This window comes from Carcharhinus amblyrhynchos, chromosome 16 (genome assembly GCF_965287045.1).
Source record: "Carcharhinus amblyrhynchos chromosome 16, sCarAmb.v2.hapA, whole genome shotgun sequence".
Lineage (NCBI taxonomy): Eukaryota > Metazoa > Chordata > Chondrichthyes > Carcharhiniformes > Carcharhinidae > Carcharhinus > Carcharhinus amblyrhynchos.
This window is the reverse complement of record NC_137339.1, coordinates 1,754,413-1,768,284: the sequence shown is the minus strand read 5'-3', so window position 1 is coordinate 1,768,284 and position 13,872 is coordinate 1,754,413. Positions and strand designations below refer to the sequence as shown.

The window sequence follows — 13,872 nt, the reverse complement described above, 5'->3', positions numbered from 1 at the left end:
GAGAGGCGACCTGATAGAAGTTTACAAAATGTTGAGAGGAATAGATAGGGTGGACTCTCAGAGGCTATTTCCCCAGGTTGAAATGGTTGCTACGAGAGGACACAGATTTAAGGTGCAGGGAGGGAGGTTCAGAAGTGATGTTAGGGGTAAGTTTTTCACTCAGAGGGTGGTGAGTGAATGGAATCGGCTGCTGTCAGTGGTGGTGGAGGCGAACTCGCTGGGGTCTTTTAAAAGACTTCTGGATGAGTATATGGGGTTTAATGCGATTGAGGGTTATAGATAGGTCTGTAGGTTGGTAGGTGTTGATGTGATCGGCACAACTCGTGGGCCGAAGGGCCTGTTTGTGCTGTAGTGTTCTATGTTCTATGTTCTAATCAGTAATCTGTAAACTGTCTGTGCTGTTATATGCTCTGTCTGAGGCCACTACTCTCCATTCACCTGACGAGGCAAACCTCAAGCTTGTGTGTTCACTATCAAATAAATCGGTTGGACTTAAACCTGGTGTTGTCAGACTTCTTACTGTGTTTACCCCAGTCCAACACTGGCATCTCCGCATCATGACAATCCCCGTGGACAGTGAGGACCCAAAGATCAAACCTTAAGGTTCTACAATCTCATCCCTTGCCTCCCAAAGTATCCTAGGATGTATCCCATCTGGCCCAGGGGACTTATCGACCCTCCCGTTTTTCAAAATTGCTAATACATCTTCTCTCAGAACATCTACCTCCTCCAACCTATCTGTTTTAAATCGCCATCCCTTCTCTCACCTATGTCGTTGGTACCGATATGCACCACAACCTGCGACTGATCCCCCTCCCCCTTAAGGTTCCTGAAAACACGGTCCGAGATGTCACGGACCTTTGTGCCCAGGAGGCAACATACCATCCATGAGTCTTTTTTGCTGCCGCAGAACCTCCTCTCTGTCCCTCCAACCATCGCATCTTCAATTACTATTGCTCTCCTCTCCTCCCTTCCCTTCTGAGGCACAGGGACGGACTCAGTGCTGGAGATCCAGTCACCCTGGCTTAGCACTGGCAGGTCGTTCCCCTCGACCATATCCAACGTGGTATACTTGTTGCTGAGGGGGACGACCACAGGGGATTCCCGTGCTGGCTGCTTCCTCCCAGCCCCTCTCTCCGTCACCCATCTATTTTCATTCTTCAGAGTATCCAAATCCCTGAAGCTTCACCTCTGCCTCCCGAATGATCCAAAGTTCATCCAGCTTCAGCTCCAGTTCCCTAATGCGGTTTTTGAGGAGCCAGAGATTGGTGCCCTTCCCACAGGTGGAATCAACAGGGACACTGACGGCATCCCTCACCTCAAACATTCTGCAGGAGGGACATTGCACTGCCTTTCTTGCCATTCCCTCTAGATAAAAAGAAAGATCTTGCCTGATATTTCCCCCCTCCCCTCTTTAGGTTAGAGGAATAAGCAAAAAAAAAGAAAGTTTGCCTGCGCTCACTGCAAGTCTTTTTTTTTAGGTTAGAGGAGGATGGGAGACTCTACATGTGTAAAGGACTCCACAATCATGAAATGTAGACCACATTACCTAGCTAAAGAAGTGAAATGAATCTGAGGACCAAACAGAAGCGTGCACAAATGAAATGATCATGAGGGCTGACAGCTAAAGAAATGTCAGTTTAGTTAAGGATATTGGAAGATGCAATGTGGCAAATAGGTGGACTTGAGACTGCAAATAGACAATGTCAAATGTCTCCTTGAAGATTACATGGTTGGAGAATTTAATAGTCCTTTTCATCATGTGTTCTTTGTACTGTGGCCTGTTCTAGAATATGGTGAATCTCCAAGTTATCCTTTCCATCATTCTATTACTAATAGTATACTAACTACAATTCTTTGTGTACCTTGTTGCATTGTATTCCTTCTGTGCCAGTTGAAAACTGGCACCTGTCTTGTCTCTGTTCCATAATTTGCTTACAATACCTGAGTGCATTAGAACCAAATGTAATTCTTCTTTTGGTCTTGAGCAGAAAGCCTGAAGTTTAATCATGTCGATCTGGTATGTTTTTGATCACACATGATATTGGGTTTATGGTCATGCAACAGAAGCTCAGAATTACTTGGCTGGCACTTGCATTTAGAGCAGCTTCTTGTTTGTCAATAATTATACAAGGTGCAGGTCTGGCAGTTCTTGAGCTGATGAACTTTTAGACTACTGGGTAAGTAGCCGGCAAAAGTTGGTGTGTGCTATTTTTGGTCACGTTTTTAAGTTTTAGAAATTTGAATTTCATGCTGAAAACAACTTTTGTATTTTTAAACAGTGCCATGCTTTTTGTTTCGTAGGCATTGCAAGGACCAATATCATTCGGGAAAGGTTACCCCCTTATGGTATAAAGTCTTGAGCATTTGGCCCGTTCCATCATTGATCAATAATATTGGAGCTGGTATAAGGGTTACCAATGCACTCCTTGTTTCCTGCCAATCTGATTTATATTAACCGCAGGATTTTTAAAGCTGCAGTATTCTGTCTGATATGACCATGCGGATGCAAGCAACACACTCCCATTTTGCACTTTGTATATTTTTTGCCTGTCCCTATAATTGACAATTTTGATTTACTGAAGGACTTGAAAATAGGCATTACAAAAGGTGGGGTGGTACATAATATTATTCTACATAATATGTAGAATAATTCAAATTGCCGTTATCTTAATTGTTTAAAAGTGTCATCTTTAGTTTTTCTTTAGGTAATTATCAACGTAATGCCAAATTTTACTTAGTCTGCAGATATTTAGCATTTGCTTCAATGTGATCTCTTGCCATTTGATGTATTTTGTCTTTGGAGAATTCCATGCTCCTCTCTAGCATTTGTTTTTAACTAATAAAATATCAGCAAGGAGTTACTAGAAAAATCAGAAGGAGAATAATGCTCTAAAATGCACCCAGCTTTCAGTCTATCTCTAGTCAGTGTGCTCAAGATAGCAAATATGTTAGTCTGAATTAAAGATGTTCAAAATTGTTTAGATTTGGGGAGAATTGTAGGCCACACTGAATAAAACAAAAATTCGATCATTGAAAATCATGGGTTTGATGTCCATTTCACATCTTGTCTTGACGCAATGCGCGCACGCACACACACACACACACACACACACACACACACTCTCACTCAGATTTGTTGGTCTGGTCAAAATCCCCTTGTGTGGCTGTGAAATGTAGGGCAGTCGTGTTATTTTTAATTCTAATGTGAAACATTATCATTATGTCACAGTCTGCCCTTAATGTCATTGAACTAGTAACTCATGTTACTAGTGGTGTGCCTCAGGGATCTGTTTTGGGGCCACTGCTGTTTGTAATTTTCATAAATGATCTGGATGAGGGTATAGTTGGGTGGATTAGTAAATTTGCTGATGACACCAAAGTCGGAGGTGTGGTAGATAGTGAGGAAGGGTGTCATAGTTTACAGGGAGACTTGGACAAGTTGCAGAGCTGGGCCGAGAGGTGGCGGATGGAGTTTAATACGGAAAAGTGTGAGGTAATTCACTTTGGCAGGAATAACAGATGTGTAGAGTATAGGGCTAACGGTAGGACTCTGAATAGTGTGGATGAACAGAGGGATCTAGGTGTATGTGTACATAGATCCCTGAAAGTTGGGAATCAAGTAGATAGGGTTGTTAGGAAGGCATACAGTGTCTTGGCGTTTATTGGTAGGGGGATTGAATTTAGGAGCCGCAGCGTCATTTTGCAACTGTACAAGACTCTGGTGCGGCCGCACTTGGAGTATTGTGTGCAGTTCTGGTCCCCACGTTATAGGAAGGATGTGGATGCTTTGGAGAGGGTGCAGAGGAGGTTTACCAGGATGTTGCCTGGTATGGAGGGGAGGTCCTATGAGGAGACACTAAGGGATTTGAGGTTGTTTTCGTTAGAGAGAAGGCAGCTACGAGGGGACCTTATTGAAACATAAAAGATGATTAGAGGTTTAGATAGGGTGGACAGTGATAGCCTTTTTCCTCGGATGGAGAAATCTAGCACGAGGGGGCATAGCTTTAAATTAAGGGGGGGTAGTTATAGGACCGATGTCAGGGGTAGGTTCTTTACCCAGAGGGTGGTGAGGGATTGGAATGCCCTGCCTGTTGCAGTTGTAAATGCGCCTAGTTTGGGGGCGTTTAAGAGATCCGTGGATAGGTTTATGGATGGAAAGGGATTGGTTTAGGTTAGAGGGTCATTGCTTTTTAACTGGTCGGCGCAACATCGTGGGCCGAAGGGCCTGTTCTGCGCTGTAATGTTCTATGTTCAGAGGCCCAGACTAATGCTCTGGAGACTCGGGTTCAGATCCCACCATGGCAGATAGTAGAATTTAAATACAGTTGATAAATCTGAAATATGTAGCTAATTTTGGTAATGGTGACTATGAAAGTATCATTGCTGTAAAAATGTATCTGGTTCACGAATGCGCTTCAGGGAAGAAAGTCTGCCATCCTTACCTGGTGTGGCCTACATGTGACTCCAGATGCACAGCAACGTGTGGTTGTCTGGCAGCATGGTGGCACAGTGGTTAGCACTGCTGCCTCACATGGCCAGGGACCTAGGTTCAATTCCGGCCTTGGGTCACCTGTCTGTGTGGAGTTTGCACCTTCTCCCTGTGTCTGCGTGGGTTTCCTCCCAGACTCTTCAGTTTCCTCTCACAGTCCAAAGATGTGTGGGTTAGATGGATTAGTCATGCTAAACTGCCTTAGTGGCAGGGAGACTAGCTAGGGTAAATGCCTGGGGTTAAGGGGATAGGGCTTGGCTGTGATTGTGGTTGATGCAGACTCAATGGGCCAAATGGCCTCCATCTGTACTGTAAGATTCTATGAATTGCTCTCTGAAATGCTCTAACAACCTATTCTGTTCAAGGGTAATTAGAAATGGGCAACAAATATTGGCCTTGTCAGTGATGCCCACGTCCCATGGAAGAATAAAGAAAAACACTCTAATTTGACTGTCTATTTGAATATTGTTTCACCTACATTATAATAAGTACCACACTTCCAACTTGCAGGTCATAAAAATTTGGAAATCAGGGAGGAAACTCATGAGGAACACCTGTGCAGATCCATTGGGCTAAATAGCTTGTTTTGAGGCCATAAAATTCTGTATAAAGTTAGGACTTCACAACAGGTCCTTTCTGATTTGAGGGCGAATAGCAAGAATCAGTCAGAGCAATCCATTCAGTTAACATTCCTATCTCCAACTTTCCAACTAGTTTTCACTTTTTAGTTGCTTTGCAAGCCGATCTGTAAGAATACTGCATCTTTAAGTGTTTTCACAAAAGTTGGCAATAAAAGAGATCACTCATTCTTCTCTCTTTCCTAATTTTCAATTTCTTCTTGTGTATCAATGAATATTAATTATTATGCACTGGTGTTGATTCTCATTTTTACAGTTCAATAGTATTGCTGACTAAGAACTGGATAGAAGCTGTTGCCACATGCAGTGTAATATTTGAAAGCTACATCTGAAATCTTTGTCCTGTCAAGAGTTGGACAATACTTATGATATTGTTTTACGTTTTGAAATGAGTTTTTTTTCTCTCTCCAGTTTTCTCCCTGCCCATCCCTTCCTAACGACATTGGCACTGTAAGGTATGGAACACAATTGACAGGTCCCCTCTGATAACTTGGGCAACTTGCAAGTTTAGATAATGGTTAGGAGACATTATTGATGAGGGAAAAAGTGAAAAAATACTAAAACGTGCTGCGGTAGAAAACATGGAAAAACACTAAGTCAAAAGGGAAGAGATATTGACTTGAAAATGGATGTTTGCAAACGATGCCAAGACTGGTGGACAATGAAGAAAGTTATTTAGGGTGGCAGTGGGATTTTGATCAGTTGGACCAGCGGGCCAATGAATGGCAGGCAGAATTTAGTTTGGATAAATGTGAGGTGATTCATTTTGGCCGATCGAATTGGGACAAGACCTGCTCAGTTAACGATAGGGCATTGGCGAGAGTTATAGAACGAAGAAATCTAGGAGTACAGATCCATAGCTCCTTGAAAGTGGAGGCACAGGTCGACAGGGTGATGAAGAAAGCATTCAGCATGCTTGGTTTCATTGCTCAAAACGTTGAATGCAGGAGTTGGGACTTCTTGTTAAAGTTGTATAAGACATTGGTATGACCACACTTGGAATACAGTGTACAGTTCTGGTCACCCTCTTGTGGAAAAGATATTATTAAACTAGAAAGAGTACAGAAAAGATTTACTAGGATGCTACTGGGACTTGGTTTGAATTATAAGGAAAGGCTGGATAGACTGGGACTTTTTCCCTGGAGTGATCTTGTAAAGGTCTATAAAGTAATGAGGGGCATAGATAAGTTAGTCAACATCTTTTCCCAAAGGTAGGGAGCCTAAAACTAGAGGGCATAGGTTTAAGGGGAGAGGTACAGAAGTGTCCAGAGGGGCAAGTTTTTTCATAGAGTGGTGAGTGTCTGGAACAAGCTGCCAGGGGTAGTAGTAGAGGCAGGTACAATTTTGTCTTTTCATTTGGATAGTTACATGGTGAGGTGGGTATCGAGGGATATGGGCCAAATGCGGGCAATTGGGATTAGTTTAATGGTTAAAAACTGAGCAGCATGGACAAGTTGGGCTGAAGGGCCTGTTTCCATGCTATAAACCTCTGTGACTCTACCATTTCAAGTCTCCTCATTAAAGGTTAGAGAACCCCTCAACCATCCAATCTCAAGGAAATGCAAGCTAGGTTTATGTAGCCTACCTTGGCGTTTAATCCTTAAAACCTAGGACTGTTATAGTTATTTCATACTTCCAAGACCAATATATCTTTGTGTTTCAGTGCTTAGAATTTGGTGTTTATGATGGAGTCTGATGAAGACTTATGGTATAACTGAAGAATTGCTTCCTCACTCTTTAATCTGGCCTCTTTTGACAAAGGTCAACATTTCATTCACTTGTTTTTCAGTACTTTCTGCTGCTGTCCATAGGTTCTGGTCAATGGTGCACAAGAAGATAAGGAATGTGGAACAAAAAATGACAACAGACAGGGCCCATTCAACACTTCAAGCCTGTTGTGCCTTTCAGTTAGTTTGTGGCTAAGTTGTGACTCAAGATTCACCTATCGCTGTAACTCTTACCCCTGCCCATCAAAATTCCATCCATCTTTGAAATTTTCTATTGATCCCCTCAACTTTTACAACTTAGGACAGTGTTCTAGATTTCCATGACCTCTAAAGGTAATTTAAACCTTTTTTCTCTGGTATTATTCCGGTGCATCTGCACTGAATCCCCTTCAAAGCCAGTATAGCTTTGTGCTATGATGGGGTCCCATCAGAACTCTTGTGCATTTGTATATAAACTCCACCACTTTGTATCCAGCCCTCTTACAACAAAAGCCAATATTCCATTACATTAATGGCCTATCATAGCTCATCTGTCTGCAAAGCTATAGCCATCCCACCACCTAATCCTGAAACACGTTTCAAACTGGCTGATGAACCAAATGGCTTTCACCATCTATAATCATTTAGTGATTTTCTGTGTTCTGCCTCAAAGGCTTCAGTGTTTCTCTCGTATCTGCCTCATAATGACCAGCTGAACACAACTTTGACAGAGGACAGTTTGGACAGTAGTGCAGGACTTGGGGGAAGGTTTGGAAAATGTACAGAAGTGGATTCAAACATCCAAGTATCACCCACTGATGAAACTGTCAGCCCTGTGTTTAACAGGAAGTATTGTAGCCAGTCTCCTCTAAACTGTTCTGTTTCAACAGTTCATGGACTATATGCAAAGAATCATTCTGCCTTGTTATGGCTTATGCAACTGTTTTCATGTAGCTGCAAAATTATTTCCATTTCACAACAATATCTGAGTATCTTTCTGGAGCAGTGTGCTGCAGTACCTGCCCTGCCTGAGACTCTGTCAGTGTGAGTCTGGTGGCTACTGTGTGCATTAATCATGGTGCAGAGCAGTATCGCACAGAACAGTATTCTAGAATTCTGCGCAGGTGCCCTCGGCACCCATGGATCGCAGCAAAGAAGAGTTAACTCGAGAGATGAAATGTGTTTTTTTTCTCCCCTCCAGGTAGAATAGGACCAACTATTGGTTCCATCATTTGCACAAACTGTCAGCGAATGATGAATTACTTCCCTAATGAAACCTTCATGGCTCAGCAGTGCTTAATTGAGATTTATAGCTCTTTAAAGCACCCACATACATTCTTTGAAAGAAACACTTTTTTAACAAAAAAATACTGTCACGTGTTGCATGAGTGAAGCCAGCTATTTTAGTCAGCTGTTACTGTTGCTGTATTCTGCAAGCTGTCCTGTACTAAATGTTTCCTCCTCAAATTGTTACTAAACTGATGGGGCAGATTTTCTTTTGAAAGAGTTCAGTGAAGAGTTGGGAGTTAATGGTGCTCTGTGCATCTGTATGTTTTCTTTTGCAGGCATTTCTCGACCTCGTTCTGATAGTGCTCCTCCTACTCCAGTCAATAGGCTAAACATGCCACAGGCAAGCAGTACCATGAACACAACACCCCCTCACAACAGAAGAATGCGATCTGTCACTGTTACAAAGGCAACTGTTAAAACAAGTTCAGTAAGTCTGTGTCCTTCTTTACTCTTTCAGTTTGATATTGCACCCATGCTTCTAGCTGTTCCATGCCAAACAGGTGCCTAATTTGACTACGTGGACCTACAGTCTTCATCCAAACATTCACCTATCCCACTTTGGTCCTCACCAAGTAAAATCATTAAAGTTTGAAATGAAGAAAATGTGTTTGGACTCTCATGCTGACTCTTTCCACAATGGACGTGTTCCCCCTAAAAACTTAGTATGCTATCTTCCTCATTCAGTAGAACAGTGAGGAACAGGAAGCCGAGGTTATGGATTAATGGGTGTTGCCTAGGTTGGCAGTTGTCTTCGAGCATCTTATTAATTTATGGAAATGAATTGGATGTGGATAAATGAGGAAAAATAGAATTTTATTTACTGATACCAAATTAGAAAGTATAAGAAAATATGAGAGAATACAGGGGGTCACAAGAAGGAATATGAAGACAGATGGTAGTTGCAGTTCAATGTGAAGTGTACTTTGGGGAATGAAAGAACATTGAAAGGAAACATTTAGGTGAGCACTTAAAACACCGTTGTATACGAGGCTGTGGACCAAGTGCTGTGAAATGGAATTAGCTGTGTTTGGCCATACAGACACGATGAGCTGAATGGCCTCTTGTTGTGCTGTAAAACTCTGAGACTCTATACTTTAAGCACTATGATTCTTCTAAAGGGCAAAGTAAAAGCCAAAATACGTTCTGGGTTTTTTAACTGGAGCAAGGAAATATATTGAATTTATGTAAGATATTCATTAGTTCACAGTAGGACAGCTCATTACTGGAAGGATCTTCAAGCCTTGTGGGGCATCCTAAAGAAATACAATGGGAGCAGCCTGGTAGCATAGTGTTAACACTGCTGCTCCACAGCACCAGGGACCCAGATTCAATTCCCAGCTTGGCTCATTGTCTGTGGAGTCATATGTTCTCCCTGTGTCTGCTTGTTGGTTAGGTGCATCGACCTGAACAGGCGCCGGACTGTGGTGACGTGGGGAAATTTCACAGTAACTTCATTGCAGTGTTAATGTAAGCCTTACTTGTGACTAATAAATAAACATTAATGGACCTTTTTCACTGGGTAAGAGAAGTTTTGCTATGAATCTAGTCACGGTTTTCAAAATCATGAAAAGTTTTTAGAGATTTGTCTGCTTTTGGTGAATTAGTAATGAGGGGGAGGACAAGCCGTCATTAGAAGAATGGAGAAAAGTTAGAAACTGTTTTCTGTTCAGGATTATTAAAACATGAAGTGCCTATGCAAAAACACTGGCATATCATGAGAAATTTAAGTTTATTTATTAGTGTCACAAGTAAGCTTACATTAACATTGCCAATTGTATGAGAGATGAAGAATGCCAGGAGGATTTGGGAAAGGCAGGAAAATGGGATTAAAGTAGTTAGAGCTAGGTGAACTGGCAGTCTTGAGTGTAAATCCTATGATTCTGTGCTCAGCAGGTGTATTTAGGGTGGCACAGTGTTTACCAGTGCTGCCTCATAGCGCCAGGGGCTGGGTTCAATTCCAGCCTTGTGTCACTGCCTGGAGTCTGCATGTTCTCCCTGTTTCTGCGTGGGTTTCCTCCAAGTGCTCAGGTTTCCTCCCACAGTCCAAAGATGTGCATGCGGGTTAGGTGGATTGACCATGCTAAGTTGCCCCTTAGGGAAGGGGGAATTAGCTTGGGTAAATGCATGGGTTTATGGGGATAGGGATTGTGGTCGATGCAGACTCAATGGGCCAAATGGCCTCCTTCTGCACTGTAGGATTCTATGATTAAACCAATCTATTAATATCACTATAACTCTTGATTCACTATTAGAGCCATTTTTCTTGAGAACTAATCTTTTCGGATAGTTTATACCATTCGTGTGCATATAAAAATACAGAGAAGTGATTAAGCCAACACAAACCATTCATTAGGCTGCAGGTGGAATATAGGCGTGGATCTTCTGCAAAGCAGCAATACCATCAGACTACCACTTCACTTTTACGCTTTTTACACTCTTACCTGTCTTCTCCAAAAATGTGAACTGCTGTGTCCAACAAAGAAATGCAAGCAATCGTTTAGCTCTGATTGGATTACCTGGAAGATATACTGTGGAGTGTTATGTGATTGTAGAATCATAGAATAGTTATGGCACAGAATGAGGCCATTCAGCAAATAATGTCCATGCTGGCTCTTTCATCTGTTGCCACTCCCTTGCCTCCTCCTTGTATTCCTGCAATTGTTTTCATCCTCAGGTAATGATCAAATTAACTTTGGAAAGCCACAATTGAATTTGCCTCAACCACATTCCAGATCATAACTATCGTTGCATAAAAAAAGTTTTTCCACGTGGAGCCATTGCTTCTTCAGCCAGTCACCTCGTATTTTTGTTCCCCGGCTCTTGATCCTTCCACCAATGAAACAAATTCACCCTGTCCGCTCTGTCCAGACCTTCCGTGATTTTGAACAGCTCTATCAAAATTGTCCACCTTCTGTCCTACAGAGAACAGTCTCAACATCTCCACTCTATGTAACTGAAGTTCCTCATCCCTGGAGCCACACATGAATCTTTCTTGTACTACTCACTAATGTCTTCACATTCTTTCTGAAGTGTGGTGTCCAGAACAGGGCACCGGTCCAATTGAGGACAACTCGCTTTTCTTGGGTGGTTTATCATAACTTCAGCGTTTTTGTACTCAGTCCTACTATGTTTTAAAGCCCAGGATCCAATATACTTTATGAACCCTTTATTTTGATAGAAAGATACCACCAAAACTAAGGAAGAATCTCCAAAAACAGTTGAGACTTGCCTTGTTACAAAGCGCAGAAGCATGAGTGATATCAAAAAGCGGGGACCAACGGCTAGATGCTAATAAGATGCAAATACTGTGGAGTAACCAGAAAAGACAAAGCACATTAAGGGGTTGATGAAGACAAGCAACTTCAGAGAAAGCTGAGAAGAGACTGAAATGGTCATCTGTTGCAGAGAGAGAAAGGAAATGAGTTGAGACGAATGATTAAGATGGCGAGGAGAAAGGGCACGCCTAAGACTAGATGGAAAGATGTGGCAGCAAAAAGCTCAAGTGCAGCGTCATTGGAAGAGGAAGGGGAGGAGGTGGGGAGAGGTCATCAGCCAGCATTGTAGTGACCAAAGTAAAATAAATACCGAGAGAGGAAGCAAAACAAGAGAAAGTTGAAGTTTATTTATTAGTGTCATATGTAGGCTTACATTTCAATGAAGTTGCTGTGAAAATCCCCTAGTTGCCACATTCCAGTTACTATTTTCATTAGGAAGATCTCCCAGTGTCCTAGTTCCACACCAGAATAAATCAGCATAAATTATTGCCTTTTTTTGCTTTATATTCATACAGTGGAGGATAAATAGCTTCTTCACGGCCATCTGGGCAGTCTGAAAACCATGAGGGAGTAAACACAACAGCACTATCTCCTGACAACTGTTACTGCTGCCATTCAGACCTCGGGCACTCAGTTACAGCAGCTTATGTCTGGATGTAAATGATTTGAAGGCAGTTTAGAAACATGGTGAGCTTCAGCTTCCCTGTGATTTAGAAGATTGAGGGGGTAAGTTTTCAAGATATTAAGGAGAACCTCTAAACAGAACTATTTCAATTGGTTAGAAAGCCTAGGATTAGGGGATCATGGCCTAAACAGAGGCAGATATTTTAGGAACGGAGTTGGGAAACATTTGTACCTGAAAAATCAGGTTGATGTTTGGTACTCTCTTCCACAAATGGCAGTAGATATTTTGTCAGTTAATTTTAAGTTTAGGATTGACAGATTTCTGTCAACACAAAGGTGAGTATGTGGAATTAGGTCACAAATCAACTGTGATCGCATTGAATGAATGGTTCAAGGAGAGGCAGTGGCCTAATGGTATTATCACTAAACTATTAATCCAGAAACTCGGCTAATGTTCTGGGCACCCGGGTTCAAATCCCATCACAGCAGTTGGTGGAATTTGAATTTTTAAGAAAAATCTCTGGAATTTAGAATCTACTGCTGACCATGAAACCATTGTTGATTGTCAGAAAAACCCACCTGGTTCGCTAATGTTCTTTAGGACAGGAAATCTGCCATCCTTACCTGGCCTGGCTTGCATGTAACTCCAGAGCCACAGCAATGTGATTGACTCGCAACTGCCCTTGGGCAACAAGGGATGGGCAATAAATGCTGGCCAGCCACGACACCCATGTCCCACAAATGAATTTTTTTAAAAATGGCCTCATCCTGTTCCTCTGTCCCATAAAAGGGTATATATAGCTGCAATCCTGACCACTTTATGTGGAATGCATACAGAAATCAATAGATGTGATTGAAGAGGTGGGAAGAGAGATTATTAGAAAGAAGATAGATCAAAGGTAAAATATATGTTTTGGAAATGGAGAAAGATAACAAGAAGCTAATAAAAAGCAATATATAGGAAAACATGCAGAAAATTCAGTCAGACTTTTAAAAAAATATCTTTATGGGATCAAGGAATCAGGGAAATAATGAAATAAAGATAAGTATTAAGGAATGGATGAAGTCTGTGTTGAGCTGTGGTTACAACAGTCTGATTGGAGGGGATGGTACGGAATCACTGTCCTCCCAAAATGTGAATGAGGAACAAGCTTTTAGCACCATTACTCAAATTTAGGTATTTTTGTAATCAGCCTGATATGTTCCTTAATGGGTACAGTTCCAATTTTGCTTTTAAATTTTAAATTTTACTGTTACTTTTTAAATTTACTTGAATTATTTTTGTGTGTCTATGTCATTTGATTGTGTCAACTGTCAGCAATTTTTGTTCACTGTTTATTGATGTGGCCATAATATATGGTGTCAGTAAGTACAGTTGTCTTTTAGTAATTCATGTAGTTTGGTTGCTGGCCAGTTGCAAGTTTGCCTTTGCCCAATGATCCTAATCAACAGCATATAGCTTGCAGCATTCCCTATTGTTCGTATGGATGTTTCCTTTTAATCCTTTCACCTTCCTAGGGGAGTACTGCGCATCCTCCCAAAGTCACTCATCAGACATCCACCACTTCTCCACTGTCCAGCCCGAACCAGACAACCTCAGAGCCACGACCTTTACCTGCTCCAACTCGACCCAAGGTCAACAGTGTGCTGAATCTGTTTGGTCAGTGGTTGTTCGATGCAGGACTAGTTCACTGCAGGCTGCACAATGGCATGAACAGGGATGGTAATATGACAGGTAAGGCTGCCAAAAAACCTTTCACTTCATTCTTGCCTTCTACCTGCAAAGATTAAAAAACCAAGTGTAGTTTAAAAATCATCTGAAGTCTGTGTACTCTTAATTTAGTTTA

General features: G+C 41.8%; 1 protein-coding gene across 7 annotated transcripts in view; it reads left to right on the top strand.

Annotated features, from left to right (window-relative positions):
* ralgapb (Ral GTPase activating protein non-catalytic subunit beta) overlaps nt 1-13,872 on the top strand; it is a 126,841-nt gene that overhangs the window by 38,934 nt on the left and 74,035 nt on the right. For 4 of the 7 annotated variants that reach the window (XM_080204567.1, XM_080204570.1, XM_080204569.1 and 1 more), the window contains exons 8-10: nt 2,305-2,349; nt 8,402-8,553; nt 13,544-13,760. In XM_080204567.1, the coding sequence (XP_080060693.1) occupies nt 2,305-2,349; nt 8,402-8,553; nt 13,544-13,760 (414 nt within the window). The remainder of the gene's footprint in view (nt 1-2,304; nt 2,350-8,401; nt 8,554-13,543; nt 13,761-13,872) is intronic. The other 3 variants (XM_080204573.1, XM_080204572.1, XM_080204571.1) reach the window with 1 other exon arrangement.